Source organism: Heteronotia binoei, chromosome 7, assembly GCF_032191835.1.
Source record: "Heteronotia binoei isolate CCM8104 ecotype False Entrance Well chromosome 7, APGP_CSIRO_Hbin_v1, whole genome shotgun sequence".
Classification (NCBI taxonomy): Eukaryota; Metazoa; Chordata; class Lepidosauria; order Squamata; family Gekkonidae; genus Heteronotia; species Heteronotia binoei.
The window spans coordinates 2,351,963-2,371,867 of NC_083229.1; the positions used below are offsets into that span (position 1 = coordinate 2,351,963).

Here is a 19,905-nt window from a genome sequence, read left to right on the forward strand (position 1 = left end):
TTTTTGAGTTTCCTGCCTTGTGCAGGGGGTTGGACCTCCCAACTCTTCTATGATTCTAAAGCATCCGATGCTGCCCCGCACGTGGGAACGCGGAACTCCCTTTTTCTTCCGCGCGCGTGCGCAGACCACGCTTTCCTTCGGCCGCGGCGTAAGGCGTCTCACGCGATTGGGCGGGAGGGCCGGCCAATAGGAGCGGCGCGCGGCTCCTTGCGGGCGGCCAATGAGAAGGCCGCGATGGCGAGGAGGGGGCGGGGCGCGCGGCGGTTTGGCGCTGAGGCGCGGAGAAGCCGAGGAAGAGGCGGCGGCAATGGCGCTGAGGGGGACGCGGGAGCGCGAGATCCGCCGTGAGTGGCCGATCGGGGTCCGCGGGGGAGGCGGCGCCGGCCCCCTCGTCATCCCTAATCGCGGTTGGGTCACCCGTCGTGGGAATGACTGGCTCGCCTCAGGGGAACGAGGGGAGGAGCGATCGCTTGGCCACGCCCACCGAGCCCCCCAGCTGGAGGATAGACTGCGCCTGCGCAGAGAGGCTCCAGTAGCCCGGGGGTGGAGCCCAGCTGGGTGGGAGCTCAGGTTGCCAACCTCCAGGTGGAGCCTGCAGATCTCCCGGAATCCCAGCTGATCTCCCGAGCACAAAGGCCCCTTCCCCTGGAGGAAATGGCTGCTTTGGGGAGGGTGATATTAGACCCCTCCCCTCCCTGGGCTCCACCCCCAGGTATTTCCCAACCCAGGGTTGACCATTCTCGACTCAGGTGAGCAGGTGGGGTCTGTGCAGAATTTGACAGCATTTTCCCTGCTGGGGCCCCTCTGAGCACAGCCATCCCTCTTGATGAAAGGTAGACTGCCCCTGCACACGGAGGCTCTTCCAGCTATCATGGCTCTTCACTGTCAAGAGGCTTCTGTCAGTTTGACGCAGTCAGCCAGTTTGGTGTAGTGGTGAAGTGCGCGGGCTCTTATCTGGGAGAACCGGGTTTGATTTCCCACTCCTCCACTTGCACCTGCTGGAATGGCCTTGGGTCAGCCAGAGCTCTCTTATCTGGGAGAATTGGGTTTGATTCCCGACTCCTCCACTTGCACCTGCTGGGATGGCCTTGGGTCAGCCAGAGCTCTCTTATCTGGGAGAACTGGGTCTGATTCCCCACTCCTCCACTTGCACCTGCTGGGATGGCCTTGGGTCAGCCAGAGCTCTCTTATCTGGGAGAATTGGGTTTGATTCCCGACTCCTCCACTTGCACCTGCTGGGATGGCACTTGGGTCAGCCAGAGCTCTCTTATCTGGGAGAACCGGGCTGGATTCCCCACTCCTCCACTTGCATCTGCTAGAATGGCCTTGGGTCAGTCAGAGCTCTCTTATCTGGGAGAATTGGGTTTGATTCCCCACTCCTCCACTTGTAGCTGCTGGAATGACCTTGGGTCAGCCATAGCTCTCTTATCTGGGAGAACTGGGTTTGATTCCCCACTCCTCCACTTGTAGCTGCTGGAATGGCCTTGGGTCAGCCAGAGCTCTCTTCTCTGGGAGAACCGGGTTGGATTCCCCACTCCTCCACTTGCAGCTGCTGGAATGGCTTTGTGTCAGCCAGAGCTCTGTTATCTGGCAGAACCGGGTTTGATTCCCCACTCCTTCACTTGCTGGAATCGCCTTGCGTCAGCCAGAGCTCTCACAGGAGTTGTCCTTGAAAGGGCAGCTTCTGGGAGAGCTCTCTCAGCCTTGCCCACCTCACAGTGTGTCTGTTGTGGGGGAGGAAGAGAGCCAGTTTGATGTAGTGGTGAAGTGCGCGGGCTCTTATCTGGGAGAACTGGGTTTGATTCCCCACTCCTCTGCATGCAGCCAGCTGGGTGACTTTGGGCCAGTCACAGTTCTCTCAGGGCTGTTCTTTCAAGAGCCGCTCTCTCTGCCCCAACTACCTCACAGGGTGTCTGAGGTGGGAAGGAGATTGGGTGAAGGGTGGGGTATAAATCCAATCGGTTCTTCTTCCTGTGCATGAGAATCAGGCCCAAAGAAGGCAGGCCAGGACAGCAGGTCTTCTTTCTTCGGTGGTCGTGTCAGCCAAAGGGGCTGGTTACATGGCCTGCCAATAAAGGGCACACCAAGTGAGATTCTAGAAGCAGACAGAACTTTCATTGCAATAGGAGACTCCAACTAGCGAAGACCCAAGAAGGCAAATGCAATTTTGAGCTGTATCAGCAGAAGTATAGTGTCCAGATCACATGACGTGATGGTATCGCTTTACTCTGCTCCAGTAAGACCTCACCTGGAGTCTTGTGTTCAGTTTTGGGCACCACAATTTAAGAAGGATACAGACAAGCTGGAACGGATCCAGAGAAGGGCAACAAAGATGGTGAGGGGTCTGGAGACCTATAAGGAAAGGTTGAAGGAGCTGGGGATGTTTAGCCTGGAGAGGAGTTGGCTGAGAGGCGATAGGATCACCATCTTCAGGTACTTGAAGGGCTGTCATCTAGTGGATGGTGTGGAATTGTTTTCTGCGACCCTGGAAGGTAGGACCAGAACCCAAAACCAGTGGGTTGAAATTAAATCAATTAAATCAACTTCCTGACCGTTAGAGTGGTTCCTCAGTGGAACAGGCTTCCTTGGGAGGTGGTGGGCTCTCCTTCCTTGGAGGTTTTTAAACAGAGGTTAGATGGCCATCTGTCAGCAATGAAGAGCCTGTGAATTTAGGAAGAGGTGTTTGTGAGTTTCCTTCATTGTGCAGGGGGTTGGACTAGATGACCCTGGAGGTTCCTTCCTACTCTAGGATTCTATGATTAGGAAGAACTTCCTGATTGTTAGGGGGTGTTTCTCATTGGAACAGGCTTCCTCCTCGGGAGGTGGTGGGCTCTCCTTCCTTGGAGGTTTTTCAACAGAGGCTAGATGGCCTCCTGATAGCAATGAAGATCCTGTGAATTTAGGGGGAGGGGTTTGTGAGGTTAGAGCGGTTCCTCAGTGGAACAGGCTTCCTCCTCAGGGGGTGGTGGGCTCTCCTTCCTTGGAGGTTTTTCAACAGAGGCTAGATGGCCCTTTGACAGCAATGAAGATCCTGTGAATTTAGGGGGAGGGGTTTGTGAGTTTCCTGCCTGGTGCAGGGGGTTGGACTAGATGACCCTGGAGGTCCCTTCCAACTCTAGGATTCTGTGATTCTAAGTCTGAAGCTGGCATCTTTACATTCAGTTTTTATACATTGTTGTGCGCAATCCTCAGACATGCGCAGATGTCTGGTATGACATAGGCTTATTTTCCTGGAATATCACTGCCCGGCAGACATACACTCAAACATATGGTTTCTCCTTGTAAGTATTTTCTTATTTTCTTGGTCCTGTGGTCTGGGACTGTCCAGTTCCTCAAAACAGCCTCCAGACATTTGCTTTGCCTGTGACTTATTCGCTTGACTTTCACTCCTCTTTCCCCACATCCTCTTTCCCCTCACCCGATGCTGGCATTTCTTAGTAATGTCTCTTCGCTCAAGCGGATACGTTTTTAGCTTCTAGCAGAGATCTACAGTCTGGCTTTAAATCCCACACCCTCTTTCCCCTCTCCCGATGCTGGCATTTCTTAGTAATGTCTCTTAGCTCAAGCTGATACGTTTTTAGCTTCTAGCAGAGATTTACTGTCTGGCTTTTAAGCAAAGCTGTGTTAGTTACCCTTGTTTACGAGATTTTACATGAAATCTAAGTATTGCTACCTGATGTATCAGCCATTTTGGGGTTTCTGAGGACAAGCCATCCCTGCCTCTTTGCATTTTGCTTCAGTGGGAGAAGGGACCATGGCTTAGTGGAAGAGCATCTGGTTGGCATGCGGGAGGCCCCAGGTTCAATCCCCAGCAGCATTTCTAGTTTGAAGAAGAAAAAAGAAAAAGATATTGGATTTATATCCCGCCCTACACTCTGAATCTCAGAGTGGTCACAATCTCCTTTACCTTTCCCCCCGCTCCACAACAGACACCCTGTGAGGTGGCTGGGGCTGAGAGAGCTCTCAAAGCAGCTGGCCCTTCAAGGACAACTCCTACGAGAGCTATGGCTGACCCAAGGCCATTCCAGCAGCTGCAAGTGGAGGAGTGGGGAATCAAACCCGGTTCTCCCAGATAAGAGAGCTCTGGCTGACCCAAGGCCATTCCAGCAGGTGCAAGTGGAGGAGTGGGGAATCAAACCCGGTTCTCCCAGATAAGAGAGCTCTGGCTGACCCAAGGCCATTCCAGCAGGAGCAAGTGGAGGAGTGGGGAATCAAACCCGGTTCTCCCAGATAAGAGAGCTCTGGCTAACCCAAGGCCATGCCAGCAGGAGCAAGTGGAGGAGTGGGGAATCAAACCCGGTTCTCCCAGATAAGAGAGCTATGGCTGACCCAAGGCCATTCTAGCAGCTGCAAGTGGAGGAGGGGGGGATCAAACCCGGTTCTCCCAGATAAGAGAGCTCTGGCTGACCCAAGGCCATCCCAGCAGGTGCAAGTGGAGGAGTGGGGAATCAAACCCGGTTCTCCCAGATAAGAGAGCTATGGCTGACCCAAGGCCATTCCAGCAGGTGCAAGCGGAGGAGGAGGGAATCAAACCCGGTTCTCCCAGATAAGAGTCCGCACACTTAACCACTACACCAAACTAGATCTCAAGAAGATATTGGATTTATTCTTCACCCTGAATCTCAGAGACTCAGAGCAGTTTACAATTTCCTTTGCCTTCTTCCTTCACAACAGACACTCTGTGAGGTGGTTGGGGCTGAGAGAGCTCTCACAGAAGCTGCCCTTTCAAGGACAGCTCTGTGAGAGCTCTGGCTGACCCAAGGCCATTCCAGCAGGTGCAAGCGGTGGAGTGGGGAATCAAACCCGGTTCTCCCAGATAAGAGTCCGCACACTTCACCACTGCACCAAACTGGCTCTCTGCCGGTTTGCATAGACGTTACTCACCTTCATGGACCAAGAGTCTGATTCAGTAGAAGGCAGCTTCATGTGGAACAGTCCCAGGCTGTTTGTTCTGTAAAGGCACTGGGGGTGGAGCTACAAAGGTTCACGATGCTTCTTCCATCCTTGACCTGAGGTGATATTTCTGCTCCTCCAGAGCTCCAGAAGGCCAAGGAGAAAGCCCAGAGGAAAGGAGACCTCCAGGAAGAAGCTGCCCTCTGCAACCAGCTGGGCGAGATCTTGGCTCGCCATGGTGAGTGTTTGTTGCAGGCGAAGGGAGGCTTGGAGCACTCTCTCCAGCGTGGGCCTTTTGGAGGGGCAGCTGTGCCATGGGGACCCCTGGAAATTCTTCATTGTGGGGACCGACTTCCAGCCCAAGTGGCTAGCTGGGGGGAGGGTGTGAGCTCTGTGGCGCAGAGTGGTAAAGCTGCAGTCCAAGCTCTGCTCACGACCTGAGTTCACTCCCGGCGGAAGCTGGGTTCAGGTAGCCGGCTTCAGGTTGACTCAGCCTTTCATCCTTCTGAGGTCAGTAAAATCAGTACCCAGCTTGCTGGGGGTAAAGCTAAGATGACTGAGGAAGGCAATGGCAAACCACCCCGTAACAAAAAGTGCCATAAAACGTCGTGATGCGACATCACCCCTGAGTGGGAAACAGGGCTGCACAGGGGACTACCTTTACCTTTATAAAAATAGGGAGAGATGGTGGCTCAGTGGTAGAACATCTGCTCGATAAGCAGAAGGCCCCAGGTTCAATCCCCGGCATCTCCAAAAAAGGGTCCAGGCAAATAGGCTTGAAAAACCTCAGCTTGAGACCCTGGAGAAAGAGCCGCTGCCAGTCTGAGTAGACAAGACTGACTTTGATGGACTGAGGGTCAGATTTAGTATAAGGCAGCCTCGTATGTTCATATTAGGGGAGGGATGGTGGCTCAGTGGCTGAGTATCTGCTCGGTAAGCAGAAGGTCCCAGGTTCAATCCCCGGCACCTCCAACTAAAAAGGGTCCAGGCAAATAGGCTTGGAAAAACTCAGCTTGAGACCCTGGAGAAAGAGCCGCTGCCAGTCTGAGTAGACAAGACTGACTTTGATGGACCGAGGGTCTGATTCAGTAGAAGGCAGCTTCATGTGTTCATATGAACAATGGATCTCCCGAAACCTTTAGGGGAGGGATGGTGGCTCAGTGGTAGAGCATCTGCTTGGGAAGCAGAAGGTCCCAGGTTCAATCCCCGGCATCTCCAACTAAAAGGGTCCAGGCAAATAGGCTTGAAAAAACTCAGCTTGAGACCCTGGAAAGCCGCTGCCAGTCTGAGTAGACAAGACTGACTTTGATGGACCAAGGGTCTGATTCAGTATAAGGCAGCTTTATATGTTCACTGTTGGTTCAGGGGGCTGTGACTTCACCCTGCTTCTGTGTGTCCCCCTGGCACTGTTCCTGGCTCTGTGGTCAGTGGGGCTTTTCTTTCGAGGTGAGTGGGTCTTAGAGCAGGAGGCCCCTGATAGCCAAGATGGCTGGGACCAGTGACACAAGTCCATGACTCTAAGACAGGGGTCCTCAGCCTTTCTGAGCACAGGGTGTAGGCACCGTTGCGGAAGGCAGAGCCCGCCACAGAGTGTCAGGGAGTGAGGTTAAGCATAACTCTGATTGTAGCTTTTCAGCATTTCAGGCACAAGCTCCATTTGAATGGGATGCTTTTAAAAAAAAATGGACATGTTCTTTAAAAACATTTTCTCGCTCACACAAGTATCCGTATTGCGCTAGCTAAGAAACAGTTATCCGGCAGCATCTGTTGTCTCTCTAGTGGCCAATCAGGTGGTCTCCTGGCCCTGCCCACTTTCTAAAAACGCTAGGTGGGCACCAGGAAGTGGTCAGCAGGTCCTGTGTTGCCTGTGGGCCCCATGTTGGAGACGCCTTCTGTAAGGCGTGATGCTGCCTGGGCCAAGTCATGATGTGTCACAGGCGCTCGGTTCCTCTTTTTCCTTCTGAAAGCCGCCAGAGGTGTCTGCACTACATTCTGGCAAGTTTCCACTCAAAAGCCCACTCACCCTGGTCCGGTCTGCTGCCACTGCCAACGTTCCCTCTAAGGCACGGAGTCTTGCGAGCAACAAATCTATTTTGCGAGCTGCAGGTATTAAAAGTTGTGAATGAGCAAATTGGCCACTGCGTAACCTGGCAACGCATAAAAAGAGTTTTAACTACTTCTGGCTGCCGATTGTGTACCGGATTCGTTACAAGGTGCTGGTTACTACCTTTAAAGCCCTATATGGCCGAGGACCTGCCTACCTTAGGGATCGTCTCTCCCCACATGTTCCCCAGAGAGTGCTGCGATCTAGCTTGCAAAATCTGCTGACAATCCCTGAGCCGAAGGAGGCCAGATTGAAAATGATGACAGAAAGGGCCTTCTCGGTTACAGCTCCCCGCTGGTGGAACCAGCTACCAAAAGAGGTACGGGCCTTGCGGGACCTTAACCAGTTCCGCTGGGCCTGCAAGACTGTCCTCTTCCAGCTGGCTTTTTAATGTGGAATGATTACACCATCGTTATGCAAAGCTATGTTATATCCGTAGCACCAAACTAATCTGTGGTTTTAAATTCTGGTTTTATTGATAATAAAACAAAATAAAACACCCCAATTATTCATCAGTTAAACCTTAAACCTGATGAATAATTGTAAATTGGAGTATTTTATTTTGTTTTATTATTATATTACTGTATACTGTATTTTATATTATGTGAGCCACCCTTAGCCTGCTCCAGTGGGGAGGGCGGGATATAAATTAAAAATTATTATTATTATTGAATTGATTGTTTTTATGATGTTGTGAGCCGCCCTGAGTCCGCTTGCGGAGAGGGTGGGATATAAATGTAAAGTAATAAATAAATAAATAAATTATTATATTCTGTACCTGGTCAGAAATTTGAGTAGTGGGGATTATGATGACCAATGCTTCCTCTAAGCTGTGGAGTCCTTGGTGAGCTGCTGGCATTAAAGCTGTGAGCTGCTGCATAAATTAGTTTTCTCCGGGGTCCTCCTTCCTGAGCTAAGAAGAAATGTGTGAGCTGGAGGCTAAAAAACCGTGTGCTAGCTCACGCCAACTCAGCTTAGAGGGAGCACTGGCCAGTGGTTGTCTTTATTTTTTTTTAAAAAAACCCGGCACTGAGATTGTTGCCTTTATCTGCAGCGCAGTCTCTGGGCGGCCTGAATTCTCCTTTGCAATTGCAAAAAACTGAGCTGAAGTTGAATTCCGCAGTCACTGGTTTGGCTCCAGTAGGATAAATCCATGGCTGGAGGTGAATAGCTGGGAGGGAAGGTAAATTCACGGCTTTGGGATTCATCTGGTACAGGAGTGTCAAACTCATTTGTCATGAGAGCCGGATCTGACATAAATAGCACCTTGTCGGACTGGGCCATGTATGTGTGTCATAAAATGTAATTCCAAAGAGCAGTGATATAAACTTTACAAAGGACATGGACAAACGAATTAAATATTTTTTTTCAAAATTAAAACATGATTAAAATATTAGCGCTCGTTTGGGCTTAAAAGTGCTTTCTTTGTATTGCTCCTGTGCAATCCAAGGAACTGGGCAAAGGAAGTTCTGGCGCTTTCCCTCCTCCCTCAGAAGATGAGGGGGTGGAGCCCCAGCCAATAGAAGGAAAAGAGGCTCGCCTCAGTAGCTTTGCTGTTCGATTGAGAGAGCCTGGCAAAGCAAGCTATTCCTCCTGTGCGACTGAGTGAGCCTGGCCAAGCAAGCTGTGATGCAGAAGGAAGCAAGAGAGAGGGAGAAGGAAGCAGATGACGGCCAGTTGCTCAGAGGCCTGATAGGAGACCCCTGGAGGTCTGATTTGGCTCCTGGGCCACATGTTTGACATGCCTGATCTGGTATTTAGTTTTGGAGAATGGTTCCCACCTTTTTGACTGTTATTTTTGTCCTTTGGCCTCCTGTGGCTGAAGATTCTGCCGGCCAGCCCTGGTGGGCTCACGGTAGAAGCTGAGTCTGCCCATGTCTGGAGCTCACGGCTTCCTCCTCTGTCCCGGGCAGGGCGCTTCCAGGAGGCTCTAGAGGAGCACCAGCAGGAGCTGCGCCTCTTGGAGAGTGTGGATGACGTCATCGGCTGTGCTGTGGCCCACCGGAAAATCGGGGAGTGCCTGGCGGAGCTGGAGAGCTATGAAGCAGCACTGAAGGTGCGAGGGCTGGGGGGGGGGGCTTGTGCTCACAGTAAAGCACGGAAGCACAGCTTGGCTCCGAGCACGGATTGGCTTAGGCTCCAGGTGCATTTCTGCCACCCTGATCCAACATCTCCCAGCCTCTGGAGCTCTCCTTCTCTAGAGGGTGGCAGAAACTTGCATCTCAGCCTCTCTGAAGGCAGGGTGAAACTTTAGAACTTGGACATGCGTTGAGGCTGGGTGAGTCAATGTGGCAGATGAGGTTCACTGTGGCCAAGTGCAAAGTAATGCACATTGGGGCCAAGAATCCCAGCTACAAATACAATGGGGTGTGAACTGGCAGAGAATGTCCGAGAGAGAGATCTTGGGGTCGTGGTAGAGAACTCACTGAAAATGTCAAGACAGTGTGCGTCTGCAATAAAAAAGGCCAACGCCATGCTGGGAATTATTAGGAAGGGAACTGAAAATAAATCAGCCGATGTCATAATGCCCCTGTATAAATCGATGGTGCGGTCTCATTTAGAATACTGTGTACAATTCTGGTCACCGCACCTCAAAAAGGATATTATAGCATTGGAAAAAGTCCAGGAAAGGGCAACTAGAATGTTTAAAGGTTTGGAACACTTTCCCTATGAAGAAAGCTTGGGGCTCTTTAGCTTGGAGAAACGTCGACTGCAGGGTGACATGATAGAGGTTTACAAGATTATGCATGGGATGGAAAAGGTAGAGAAAGAAGTACTTTTCTCCCTTTCTCACAATACAAGAACTCGTGGGTATTCAATGAAATTGGTGAGCAGTTGGGTTAAAAAGAAGTTCTTCTTCACTCAAAGGGTGATTAACATGTGGAATTCACTGCCACAGGAGGTGGTGGCGGCTACAAGCATAGCCAGCTCTGTGTGACACAGTGTTGGACTGGATGGGCCATTGGCCTGATCCAACATGGCTTCTCTTCTGTTCTTATGTGACACAGAGTGTTGGACTGGATGGGCCATTGGCCTGATCCAACATGACTCCTCTTATGTTCTTATGTGACACAGAGTGTTGAACTGGAGGGGCCACTGGCCTGATCCAACAGGGCTTCTCTTATGTTCTTATGTTTTTAAAGCGCGCGGAGAAGTGAGGCTCTGTGGGTCCGGACGCGTGCTCATTAACGTAGCTAGTCAGTAGCTGTTGTTCGAGTTGTCTTGGCTACAAAATGTTTGGCAATGAATTTGTGTGTTCTCTGGGAAGTGGCTGGAAGCAGCGAGAGTAAAGGACTGGTCCAGAGTTACCAAGTCTAGCAAGATTTGAACCTGAGCCTCCTGTATTAAAAAGCGGCATTTGGGGGGGGGGGGGAGGGGGAGACATCAGTTTGGGGATTCTAGTCCTGAAAAAAAATTGTTTTGAGTCTGCAGGGAGGCTCTGGGCAAGAGACGGGGGGCAGAGTGTTGATGGGAAAACACCCCTGGAAAAGGGCCCTGTCCTGCTGCCCGCCCCGAAGGAGAGAGGAGCAGAGAGTAGGATGTGCCTGGCCAAGATACAGGGCGAGGCCAGGCCCTTGCCAGACTGAGTGGGCACATTTTTCACCACTAGAAGGCTGGGCCAGGTGGACACGCCCAAGGATGAGCTGTGTGACTCTGTCATGCTAGGCAGGGCATGTCTGGCCCGGGTCCCTCAGTGGAATGAAGAAGATGATATTGGGTTTATATCCCACCCTCCACTCCAAAGCGTCTCAGAGGGGCTCACAATCCCCTTTCCCTCCCCCCCGCAAACAGACACCCTGCGAGGTGGGTGGGGCTGAGAGGGCTCTCACAGCAGCTGCCCTTTCAAGAACAACCTCTGCCAGAGCTCTGGCTGACCCAAGGTCATTCCAGCAGCTGCAAGTGAAGGAGTGGGGAATCCAACCCGGTTCTCCCAGATAAGAGAGCTCTGGCTGACCCAAGGCCATTCCAGCAGGTGCAACTGGAGGAGTGGGGAATCAAACCCGGTTCTCCCAGATAAGAGAGCTACGGCTGACCCAAGGCCATTCCAGCAGGTGCAAGTGGAAGAGTGGGGAATCCAATCCGGTTCTCCCAGAGAAGAGAGCCATTGCTGACCCAAGGCCATTCCAGCAGCTGCAAGTGGAGGAGTGGGGAATCAAACCCGGTTCTCCCAGATAGGAGAGCTCTGGCTGACCCAAGGCCATTCCAGCATCTGCAAGTGGAGGAGTGGGGAATCCAACCCGGTTCTCCCAGATAAGAGAGCTCTGGCTGACCCAAGGCCATTCCATCAGCTGCTAGCGGAGGAATGGGGAATCAAACCCGGTTCTCACAGATAAAGGTCCACACACTTAACCACTACACCAAACTGGCTCTCTGAATGAGCAGGAGGCTTGGAACAGATCCAAGGAAGTCCTTCGCCACCCAGATCGTAATTGAGACACAGAATTCACTGCTGCCATAGGAAGTGGTGGAAGATACAAACATAGTCAGTTTCAAGGGGGGGTGGATTGGAGACACATAAGGAGCAGAGGTCTGTCAGTGGCTGTTAGCCATAAGGTAGAGATGGGACACCCTGTCTGGGGTAGTGATGCTCTGTTTTCTTGGTGCTTGGGGGGGCCGCAGTGGAAGGGCTTGTAAGGGAGATGTGGCCATGGCACCCAGGACCCCCGGACCTCTCGTTGGGTCCTCAGTGTCAAGCATTGGTATTTCAAATGAACGAGTTAAGCTTTGATACAAATATTCATTTTATTGATAATCCGGTACTGCTTCAAGGTACGATACCTTGAGAGTGATACAAGGTTTCACATAGCATAGTGTTTTAAGGATCACTTCAAAGGCAAAGGGAAAGATAGCTTCAAGACATAACATATACATGTGAATTGCTACAGTGATTACATCTTCCCTGGTTCCCATACATTCCAACTTCCGGTTGATAAGCAATTTGAATGGGAAGTGGCTGTGGGAGGCACCTCTTACTTTCTATCATCAAAGTTACTACATTTTCTACATTACTAAGCCAATGTGGGAAAGTGGAGGAAGGTGAGAAAACGGGAGGGGGGGAGCAAGCTTTTGAAATGCAAGGACAGTAGAGAGGAACTTTATTAGGGTTAGCCTGGAAATAGGATTTCAATAGCTGTATTGATCTGCAGTATAGAAATAGCGGGCTTGACACTCAGCAGGGCAGGCTTAGGATGCCTCTGGGTGGGACCGTGCCCTTGACTCTCTCCTCTGCATCCTTTTGCGCAGCACCAGCGCCGCCACTTGGAGCTGGCGCAGTCCCTCCGCAACCACATCGAGCAGCAGAGGGCCTGGGCCACGCTGGGCCGTACCTACATGTTCATGGCTGAGAGTGACGCTTCGAGCGGGGCCCTGAAGGAGGCGGAGGAGGCCTTCAGGAAGAGCCTGGCTGTTATCGAGGAAACCCTGGATGGTATGACTTTTTGCCTCCTCCCAACAAAGGGGGGTGGGGGGTGGGGACTGAGTGGGGCCTTCCAGGAAGGGAAGTCTCACCCTGCAGAGGCAAGGGCTATTGCCCTGTCTGGCTGTTCAGCTGGTTCCTCGCCCAGGGGCTTAGAGCTCTTTCTGTCCTGGAGGACAAATCGGTCACTTAGCTGGAGGCCCCAGGACTTTCAGCTTTTGCAACCCAGCCAGCAAAAAAAATACTTGCAGCTGGAGCAAATGCCTCCAGGCCCTTGGGTGGCATCTGCTGCCAGAGCTTTCAGGGACTGGAAGACGGAAGGCCTATCCCCATGATGCAGAGAGATAAAGCTGCAGTACTTCAGTCCGAGCTCTCTGCTCATGACCTGAGTTTGATCCCGGCAGAAGCTGGGTTCAGGTAGCCGGCTCAAGGCTGACTCAGTCTTCCATCCTTCTAAGGTTGGTAAAACGAGTACCCAGCTTGCTGGGTGGGGGGGGGGGGGGGAAGTGGAGATGACTGGGGAAGGCAGTGGCAAGGAAAAGGAAAGGAAAGGTCCCCTGCACAAGCACCAGTCGTTTCTGACTCTGGGGTGACGTTGCTTTCACAACGTTTTCACGGCAGACTTTTATGGGGTGGTTTGCCATTGCCTTCCCCAGTCATCTGCACTTTCCCCCCAGCAAGCTGGGTACTGATTTTACCGACCTCGGAAGGATGGAAGGCTGAGTCAACCTCGAGCCGGCTACTTGAAAACCCAGCTTCCACCGGAGATCGAACTCAGATCGTGAGCAGAGCTTAGGACTGCAGCTTTAACACTCTGTGCCACGGGGCTCCTCACCACCCCATAAAAAAGTCTGCCGTGAAAACGTCGTGATGCGACGTCACCCCAGGGTTGGAAACGACTGGTGCTTGCACAGGGGGACTACCTTTGCCTTTTTTGAATGTCTTCCCTGTGGCTTGTGCAATTTCAGATTTCCTTCCCTTCCGGCAGGAGTTTCTAGGCCAATCAAACTGGAACACTTTTTTTTATAGAGCCAACTCCCAGATTAGATGTGTATTTTTTTTTTAAATTGCAAATGTTGGCTTGTTGACACACCTCTGTGAACTCTGAAGGCCAACGTTCTAGCTGTCCCCAAGGCAAGTTGCTGGCTCTGAAATGCAGGAGAAGCTGCTTGGGGTGGGGTGGATTCTTTCCGCAATCTTTCATGGCCCATGACTTGAGACAGGCATCTAGCACCATCCCCAAGAGAGCAACCCTGTGTTGCCAAGACGTGCAGCCTCCAGACCACACGGCACCTCCGCACTGCTCTTGAGTGAGCTGAGGGAGCTCAGAAGCCAGTGAAGCGGAGGATGTGCGGGAGGGGGGAGCTGTTCTTTAGTGGAGTTGAATCCAAGCTGGGTCGTTTTTGTGCCTGGCTGAGGATCCCCTGCCTGAGGGCTGTCTCTGTCTGCCTCCCCCAGGGGAAGTGCCGCAGCGCGAGGTGAGCGAGATGAGGGCCCGGCTCTACCTGAACCTTGGCTTGGTCCACGACAGCCTGAAGAACCCCGCCAAGTGCAGCGACTACATCAAAAAGAGCATCTACATCTCGGAGTGAGGGCAGGGCTGGGGTCTTGGGGAGAGGCTGGGGGGTTCATTTGTCCCACTGGAGAGCCACCTGTGGCTGCCTGGAGGAGAGGTGGGACATAAACGTTTGCAATAATGGGGAGGGACGGTGGCTCAGTGGTAGAGCATCTGCTTGGGAAGCAGAAGGTCCCAGGTTCAGTCCCCGGCATCTCCAAAAAAGGGTCCAGGCAAATAGGTGTGAAAAATCTCAGCTTGAGACCCTGGAGAGCCGCTGCCAGTCTGAGAAGACAAGACTGACTTTGATGGACCCAGGGTCTGATTCAGGAGAAGGCAGCTTCATAAGTTCACGTATTTGGGGAGGGATGGTGGCTCAGTGGTAGAGCATCTGCTTGGTAAGCAGAAGGTCCCAGGTTCAGTCCCCGGCATCTCCAAAAAAGAGTCCAGGCAAATAGGTGTGAAAAACTTCAGCTTGAGACCCTGGAGAGCCCCTGCCAGTCTGAGCAGACAAGACTGTCTTTGACGGACCGAGGGGGGTCTGATTCAGTCGAAGGCAGCTTCATATGTTCATATGAACAATGGATCTCCCAAAACCTTTAGGGGAGGGACAGTGGCTCAGTGGTAGAGCATCTGCTTGGGAAGCAGAAGGTCCCAGGTTCAATCCCGGCATCTCCAAAAAAAGGGTCCAGGCAAATAGGTGTGAAAAACCTCAGCTTGAGACCCTGGAGAGCCGCTGCCAGTCTGAGAAGACAAGACTGACTTTGATGGACCCAGGGTCTGATTCAGGAGAAGGCAGCTTCATAAGTTCACGTATTTGGGGAGGGATGGTGACTCAGTGGTAGAGCATCTGCTTGGTAAGCAGAAGGTCGCAGGTTCAATCCCCGGCATCTCCAAAAAAGAGTCCAGGCAAATAGGTGTGAAAAACTTCAGCTTGAGGCCCTGGAGAGCCCCTGCCAGTCTGAGCAGACAAGACTGTCTTTGATGGACCGAGGGGGGTCTGATTCAGTCGAAGGCAGCTTCATATGTTCATATGAACAATGGATCTCCCAAAACCTTTAGGGGAGGGACAGTGGCTCAGTGGTAGAGCATCTGCTTGGGAAGCAGAAGGTCCCAGGTTCAATCCCCGGCATCTCCAACTAAAAGGGTCCAGGCAAATAGGTGTGAAAAACCTCAGCTGGAGACCCTGGAGAGCCGCTGCCAGTCTGAGTAGACAAGACTGACTTTGATGGACCCAGGGTCTGATTCAGTATAAGGCAGCTTCATATGTTAATAAAATAAATAAGATCCCGCCATGATCATCCAGGTCACACCTGCCTTCCTGCTGCTGCTCCTCTGTGTCCATCCGTCTCCTGCCGGTCTTGCTCTTCTCCCGCTGCCTTCCGCTTTTCCTAGCATGATTGCCTCTTTCGGTGGGTCTTGCCTTCCAATAATGCGGCCAAAGTACAATGGCCTTAGATTAGCCGTTGTCGTTTCTACGGAGAGTTCAGACTTGATTCGGTCTAGGACAGGGGTTTCAAACTCCTTTGTTATGAGGGCCAGATCTGATGTAAATTAGACCTTGTCGGGCCGGGGCAGTTGTGTCATAACATGTAATGCCGGGTAGCGGAGATATAACCTTTATAAAGCACACAGACAAACACAATTAAAGATTTTGTATCTCTCCTGTGTGATCCAGGGGATGAGGAGGGGGTGAAGCCTCAGCCAATTGAAGGGAAAGAGGCTTGGCTCAGTAGCTCTGCTGTGCGATTGTGAGAGCCTAGCAAAGCAAGCCGTGACACAGAAGGAAGCAAGAGAGAGGGAGAAGGAAGCAGACTTGCTCATGGGCCTGATAGGAACCCTCCGGTGGCCTCATCTGCCCCCCGGGCCACACGTTTGACACCCCTGGTATAGAACACTCTGATTTGGCTTTTGGGCAGACCGTGGTAGCTGTAAAACTCTCCTCCAGCACCACATTTCAAAGAACCCACTAGCCAGTCCTGAAGGGGTCACAGTGCTTCTTGGAGAAGTGATGGTCCGGGGTGCTGAAGTTCAGGGCTGGCTGGCTGGTTCTTTCTTTCTTTCTTTCTTTCTTTCTTTCTTTCTTTCTTTCTTTCTTTCTTTCTTTCTTTCTTTCTTTCTTTCTTTCTTTCTTTCTTTCTTTCTTTCTTTCTTTCTTTCTTTCTTTCTTTCTTTCTTTCTTTCTTTCTCTCTCTCTCTCTCTCTCTCTTTCTCTCTTTCTCTCTCTTTCTCTCTCTCTCTCTTTCTTTCTCTCCCTCTTTCTCTCTCCCTCTTTCTCTCTTTCTTTCTCTCTCTTTCTCTCTCTTTCTTTCTCCCTTCCTCCCTGTCTCCCTTCCTCTCTTTCTCTCTCTTTCTTTCTCTCTTTCTCTCTTCCTCTCTCTCTTCCTCTCTCTTCCTCTCTCTCTTCCTCTCTTTCTTTCTCTCTTCCTCCCTTTCTTTCTTTCTCTCTCTTTCTTTCTCTCTCTTTCTTTCTCTCTCTTTCTCTCTTCCTCCCTTCCTTCCTCCCTTTCTCTCTTTTTCTCTCTTTCTTTCTCTCTCTTTCTCTCTTCCTCCCTTCCTCCCTTTCTCTCTTTCTTTCTCTCTCTCTCTTTCTTTCTCTTTCTTTCTTTCTTTCTCTCTCTTTCTTCCTCCCTTCCTCCCTTCTCTCTCTTTCACACACACACACACACATGGTGTGGGGGGGACGGTGGCTCAGTGGTAGAGCATCTGCTTGGTAGGCAGAAGGTCCCAGGTTCAATCCCCAGCATCTCCAACTAAAAAAAGGGTCCAGGCAAATAGGTGTGAAAAACCTCAGCTTGAGACCCTGGAGAGCCGCTGCCAGTCTGAGAAGACAAGACTGACTTTGATGGACCAAGGGTCTGATTCAGTAGAAGGCAGCTTCATATGTTCATACACAGAGAGTTGTATTGCCTTGAGGAGCAAAGCCAGGCTTGGCTCTCGAGTGAGTTGGGTCTGTGTCTCCCCCTGCCCCTCCTAGGCAGACTCACCTGCACGAGGACCTCTACCGGGCCTACTTCAACCTGGGCAACATCCACCTGCGGGAAGGCGAGCATTCCAAGGCCATGCGCTGCCTGGAGAGGGCGCGGGAGTGCGCTCGCAAGATGAAGGAGAAGTTTGTGGAAAGCGAGTGCTGCGCCAGCCTTGCCCAGGTGAGAGAGCCCCCCTCCCCCACAGTTTCTTCACTTTGTGTGTGGCCCCTCTGGAGCACCCCTGGCTGGGAAGGACATGGGGGTCTCACTAGAGGAAACCCTTCGGGGTGTGGGATGGGGCCACTGTTTGGATTACACTGGTCTGGTGGGATTGTGGGGTTCACGGAGAACCATGGAGATCCCCTCTCAAACTCTGGGATGCGTCACTGTAAAAGGAATGGGTTGGCATTCCAGCCGTTCCTTCAGGTCCTAGGAAATGTTGTTTAAAACATGTATCAGCTGCCTTTCTACCTTGCAGAACTCAAGGCAGGTTGCAATTTAAATAATACAGCAATGGTAAAAAAAAGTCTAAAGATTGCAGTTAGGACTGTCAATAAATAAAAGATAAATCAGTCAGATGCAGTCCTAAATAAAGCTGTCCTCAGTTTCCTTCTGAAGATCAAAAGAAAGGAGGCCAGGCACACTTCCCTGGGGAAGTTGTTCTTTAAGAGTGGGGCTGCCACTGAAAAGGCCCAGACGAGCTTCACCACCGGACGAGCTTCTTTGATCGGTGAAACAAGCTGGAGCAGGGGTAGGGAATGTCCATCCTGAGGGCCCTCAAGACCACTTGGTCGGGCCCTCGGGAATTGCTGGGCCAGCCAAGCCACATGGCTTTCCTGGGGCCTGGCTGGCCGGTAAGAATCGTGAGGCACAGCCGCACTATGCAGCAGCCTTCCTGGGGACCGGTTGGCTGTCAAGGATTGTGGGGCCCAGCTGCACAGTGGCCTCCCTGGGGCCTGGCTGGCCAGTCAGCATCGCTACAGGGCCTGGAAGTCACCGTCACAGTTCAGGTAAATTTCCCCCTCATTTCTTTATTTCCCTTTCTTTCTATTCTTCCCATTTCTTTGTTTCCCTTAATTCCCCTTTCTTTATTTTCCTTTCTTCCCTCCATTTCTTTATTTCCCTTTCTTCTCTTTCCATTTCTTCCCTGCATTTGTTTATTTCCCTTTATTTCCTTCTTCCCCCCATTTCTTTATTTTCCTTTCTTCCCTTCTTTCTTTTTACCCAGCTACCACCAGTTCAATTTGCACTTGATTATCCCAGATGGTGTGGCCTGATATACTAATGAGTGTGTGACCTAATATGATAATATTAGGGGATGTGGTCTAATATGCTAATGAGTTCCTGGTGGGCTTTTTCTACCAAAACCGTGGACCTAGGCATTTGGTTAGGGCAGTGGGTCGGGTGTGTGTACGTGTGCCAAATTAGGCTCTCCCCACGTGACTTCAAATAGAAAAACAATTATTTGCATTAATTTTGCCTGCCTGAATTGTTCTCCCTCGATGGAGCACTGTTTTTTAAGCTGATAATTTTGTATGGCCCGTGAATTATGTTATAAATATCCGAATGGCCCTTGGCAGAAAAAAGGTTCCCCACCCCTGAGCTAGAGTGTATTTCCCTGTGATCTTAGTTCCCAGGCAACCCTACAACCATACCAAGTCTCCATTCAGCATCACTTTCTTTTTCTCCTGGGGAGGGAGGGGTACCAGACTTCTTTCTAAATATTCATTTCCCCCACCAAAATTGAGAGGCGATCCTGCTAGATGGATTTGTACATCTAGCACTTTGCATCCGCGCTGCCATTTAGAGGCCTAGTTGCCATGCCTCCTACTTCACCCCTACAAGCCAGCAAAAGAACATATATATATACTGTGGCTAATAGCCACTTATGAATCTCTGCTCCATATTTTTATCCAATCCCCTCTTAAAGCTGGCTATGCTTGTAGCCACCACCACCTCCTGTGGCAGTGAATTCCACATGTTAATCACCCTTTGGGTGAAGAAGTACTTCCTTTTATCCATTTTAACCTGACTGCTCAGCAATTTCATCGAATGCCCACAAGTTTTTGTATTGTTAGAAAGGGAGAAAAGGACTTCTTTCTCTACTTTCTCCATCCCATGCATAATCTTGTAAACCTCTATCATGTCACCCCGCAGTCGACGTTTCTCCAAGCTAAAGAGCCCCAAGCGTTTTAACCTTTCTTCATAGGGAAAGTTCCCAAACCTTTAATCATTCTAGTTGCCCTTTTCTGGACTTTTTCCAATGCTATAATATCCTTTCTGAGGTGCGGTGACCAGAATTGTACAGAGTATTCCAAATGGGACCGCACCATCGATTTATACAGGGGCATTATGATACTGGCTGATTTGTTTTCAATCCCCTTCCTAATAATTCCCAGCATGGCGTTGGCCTTTTTTTATTGCAGTCGCACACTGTCTTGACATTTTCAGTGAGTTCTCTACCACGACCCCAAGATCTCTCTCTTGGTCAGTCTCTGCCAGTTCGCACCCCATCAACTTGTATTTGCAGCTGGGATTCTTGGCCCCAATGTGTATTACTTTGCACTTGGCCGCATTGAACCTCATCTGCCACGTTGACACCCACTCACCCAGCCTCAACAGATCCCTTTGGAGTGCCTCACAATCCTCTCTGGTTCTCAGCACCCTGAACAATTTAGTGTCATCTGCAAACTTGGCCACTTCACTGCTTACTCCCAACTCCAGATCATTAATGAACAAGTTAAAGAGCAGGGGACCCAATACTGAGCCCTGCGGCAGCCCACAAGATGGTGATGATCTGTCACAACTTTGAGTTGTCGCCCTCCAAGGAGGGCAGGCTTACCCATTTCATGGAGCAAAGCTGAATAGGCACAGTGTGGTGACCAGGCTTAGAGGAATCTTGCAGCTTGTTGCTGGGGCATCCATGGTTGTGGGGAGAGGAGTGCTCCCCCTCCTGGCTGCTAGATGT

General features: G+C 51.1%; 1 protein-coding gene across 1 annotated transcript in view; it reads left to right on the forward strand.

Moving 5' to 3' along the window:
- The first annotated feature begins 234 nt into the window (after positions 1 to 234).
- The window catches only part of TONSL (tonsoku like, DNA repair protein), a 52,533-nt gene continuing 32,862 nt past the window's right edge, over positions 235 to 19,905 (forward strand). Inside the window, exons 1-6 of the mRNA XM_060243048.1 lie at positions 235 to 344; positions 5,036 to 5,131; positions 8,911 to 9,053; positions 12,242 to 12,425; positions 13,872 to 14,001; positions 16,946 to 17,117. Of these exons, the coding sequence (XP_060099031.1) occupies positions 308 to 344; positions 5,036 to 5,131; positions 8,911 to 9,053; positions 12,242 to 12,425; positions 13,872 to 14,001; positions 16,946 to 17,117 (762 nt within the window). The 5' untranslated portion in view covers positions 235 to 307. The remainder of the gene's footprint in view (positions 345 to 5,035; positions 5,132 to 8,910; positions 9,054 to 12,241; positions 12,426 to 13,871; positions 14,002 to 16,945; positions 17,118 to 19,905) is intronic.